General features: G+C 49.2%; 1 protein-coding gene across 1 annotated transcript in view; it reads left to right on the top strand.

Annotated features, from left to right (window-relative positions):
• Nucleotides 1-3,403, top strand: part of LOC103798967 (plexin-A4-like) — a gene marked incomplete at both ends in the record, with an annotated part of 147,928 nt that overhangs the window by 116,587 nt on the left and 27,938 nt on the right. Inside the window, one exon of the mRNA XM_009071257.1 lies at nucleotides 1,147-1,347. Within this exon, the coding sequence (XP_009069505.1) occupies nucleotides 1,147-1,347 (201 nt within the window). The remainder of the gene's footprint in view (nucleotides 1-1,146; nucleotides 1,348-3,403) is intronic.

Raw genomic sequence — 3,403 nt, 5'->3', positions numbered from 1 at the left:
CTGCCCTGGATCAGTTATTTTCCTCTGGTTCACACCTATAGATTAAGTTTTGTACCTCTTGATGTAAGTTCCTTGTCTCTGCTTCAACTATTTGGACCTGACTTTAACGTGGGGCAGGACAGGCTGAAATGATGTTGCTCTTTGGACTGGACAGGGTTGCTGCACTATCATGATCCTGTGGTGCTCTATAGGGAGCAGACAGTGTGCCAGATCCAGGGCAGGGAAGAAAGAGGGGGGCCAGACTTTACCTTGGCATCCAGGAGTTGAGGACAGTCAGATCACACAACTGATCAAGACAGTGTGGTCTGTGCTTATGTTTTGTAGCCTATTGCAGTGGTTTATTTAAGGGATCCCATTTTACATCAAGCAGCCTTGGATTAGCCAGGCAAATGCTGCAGGAATTTCCTGAAGAGCTGCTAGCTCCCTGGAATCCCTGAGGGTGACATCTTGCAGTTGTCTGGCTGTGCTGTGAAGAACTCACAGCCCCTTAAACTGAAGCTGTGCAAGTTAATGAGACTTTGACTACATCCTCCTGCAAGGCAAGTCTGGGTGCCCAAACCTCTGCCTTTCCAAGGGATCTCCACACACTGTGCAGCAGTTGTCTCATGGCAGCTGGATCTATCTGTAATAAACCCTCTGTCCTCCTCTAAGCCAAAAGAACTCTCTTTTCAGCATCCCTGACTCTGCAGGTGACAACACATCATGCTGGAGCTGTGCCTTTTGTCCAATGGTGCCTTAGCTGTTGGGAGAACAAGGAATTATGCTCAGATTTTTGCTTTATTCACTTCTCACATGGATTTGCAAATGGGCTAAGCTCATGGAGGGAACACAATTGTTTTCCCACTACCTGGTTAACAGAGCAGGTATTAAAAAGCACCAGAGGTGCTTCCTTGGGTCCTGAAGGCTGAAAATCTGCAGTGTGAGCCAGGGAGATAGGAAAGGAAGGTCTGTACCTTCCTTCCTCACTTGTTTATCTGAGCCTTCCCTGCAATGCTCCTTGAATAGCTCTGTGGCAGACCAAAGGGCCAGGCAGCTGCAAAGGATTTGTAATCAGGTGAACTGAGAAGGTTGAGGAGCATCAAACAACTCCACCTGGGGCTGGAAAACCCATGTGCTGACCTGGTGTGCTGTCTGCTCTCTCCCCAGGATTGTCCCCAGCTGCTGCAGGCGGAGAAGCTCCTGGTGCCTGTGGAGGTGATTAAGCCAATCACACTTAAGGCCAAGAACCTGCCCCAGCCACAGTCAGGCCAGAGAGGCTACGAGTGCATCTTGAACATCCAGGGCAACGAGCAGAGGGTGCCTGCCTTGAGGTTCAACAGCTCCAGCGTGCAGTGCCAGAACACTTCGGTGAGCAGGACCTGGGAGTTTGGGAGAGCTGTAGGGGCCAGGGGGGACCAGGAGTGCTCACATCCCTGTCCCACTGGGATCTGGGGCTGTCTCACAGCTCCTTCTGTGTTATTGGGGGTAGTGGGATGCTTTAGTCTGGAGAAAAGAAGGATCCAGGGAGACCTTATTGCTCTTTATAACTTGAAAGGAGGTTGTGGTGAGGTGGGAATTGGTCTCTTCTCTCAGGTGACAAGGGGAAATGGCCTGGAGTTGTGCCAGGGGAGGTTCAGGTTGGATATTAGGCAAAATCTTTTCTCTGAAAGAGTGATTAAGCATTGGAACAGACTGCCCAGGGCAGTGGTAGAGTCACCATCCTTGGAGGTGTTCAAAAGATGTGTAGACTTTGTGATATGGTTTAGTGGTTGTGGTGGGATTCAGTCAAAGGTTGGACTTGATGATCTTGGAGGTGTTTTCCAGCCTTAATGAGTCTATGATTCCAACTACAGTCCAGGGAGTCTGGTTGGTAGCTTGAAAATAGTAGCCCTGTTGCTCTTTAGCCTGCCTTGTGTCACTACAGAGTAGCTGCTTCTGCCCCTGGATTCCAACATTTGGCAGTGCCAGGGCACCTTAGGCATGACCCATAGGGATTGTTATCAGCTTAACCTGCCCATATCCTCACAGTGCCACAAAAAGGGTTTCCAAAGGGACAGGTGTTCATGTAAACACTGAGAGTTAAGATTATTTTGGGGGGGAGGGGTTGGTGATGGGACACATAAACCCAATATAAACAGTCTGACCTGTGCCTGCATGTAAAGGGTCAAAAGAAGGATCATGGAATCCCAGACTGGTTTGGGTTGAAGGGACCTGAAAGCTCACCTAGTTCCAACCCCCTGCCATGGGCAGGGACACCTCCCACTAGCCCAAGTTTCTCCAAGCTCCATCCAACCTGACTTTAGGTTGTGTCAAACCTTCCTCCAGCCACTGACTCACCACATGTCCTTTGATTAGTCTCTTTGCCTCTGTCCGTCTCCTCCTCCCCCTCTGCAGTGCAGGACGTGTGACCTCCCTCCCAGGGACCCTGTATGAGTCACGACAGTGCTGCCACCACAACACAAACACCATAATCTGCACACATACAGTGGTTGTCTCTGCTTCTCCAGAGGTGTCTTTAAGATAAGCATTTGAGACGTTTTCACTGCTGCAACTTTGAGATGATTTATTAGTCAAAGACCTAATTGCAGGCTTTGGCCACTTCACTGCAGCTCTGCCACTCCAGGCTGGGCAGTGCTTGTCACAACACACTGTGCTGCATTAAGCACTGAGCTGAAGATGAGAGGCAGTTCACACATTTTACGATCTGTTGCAAACAAGCAACTTCCCAACTAGGGCTCTTTTATTTGTTTCTTTGTCCCCCTGTCTCCCTTCTCCTGCTTTTCATTACCGGTTAATGACCTGTGAGCACTCAGGTTTCCCAGAAAGGGAAGGACCGAGGAGTTAAGAAGGTATTACACTTTTTAAAGGAGTCTTTCCTTGGACAAGGGTGAAAGCTAAAGGGATATTACATGATTAGGGATCTGTCCAAAGAGTCTTAGCAGGGAAGAGAGACCTTTAAGCATCCCAAGATGCTTAAGAGTCCCCAAGTCTCTGGCATTAGCATGAATTATCTCAGGATGATTTTAGGCAGAGTTGGGCTGAGCTGGGGATTAGCTCCAGTTGCTTTCAGCACCTGACTTTATGCTACCCAAGGCCTGGTTTGGAGAGGCAACGCTTGCTATTCCCATACTCCAATAAGTTGCCACTGCCTAGGACCAGAGAAGTGGGGTTTGCAGAGTCCTCAGATGAATTTCCTTATGCTGTGATAGCACCGATTTGATTTTAATGCTTGTTTTCCTAAGTCAGAACACTCAGAGCTACACCAGAGCTGAGAGGGTGACAGGGCTGAGCCTCAGGCTAATGCCACGACCTCCCTGGAGTCTGCAAGGCTCTTGTCCCATGTTTGGTGGTGGCTCATGTGGATCTCTCTCTTCTCCAAGGAGAGAGGCTCATTTGGGGATGGAATCAACTGTTTTCTATCCTG

Source organism: Acanthisitta chloris, unplaced genomic scaffold (assembly GCF_000695815.1).
Source record: "Acanthisitta chloris isolate BGI_N310 unplaced genomic scaffold, ASM69581v1 scaffold1753, whole genome shotgun sequence".
NCBI lineage: Eukaryota > Metazoa > Chordata > Aves > Passeriformes > Acanthisittidae > Acanthisitta > Acanthisitta chloris.
Note: the sequence above shows the minus strand (reverse complement) of the source record. Positions and strands in the feature narration are given on the sequence as shown.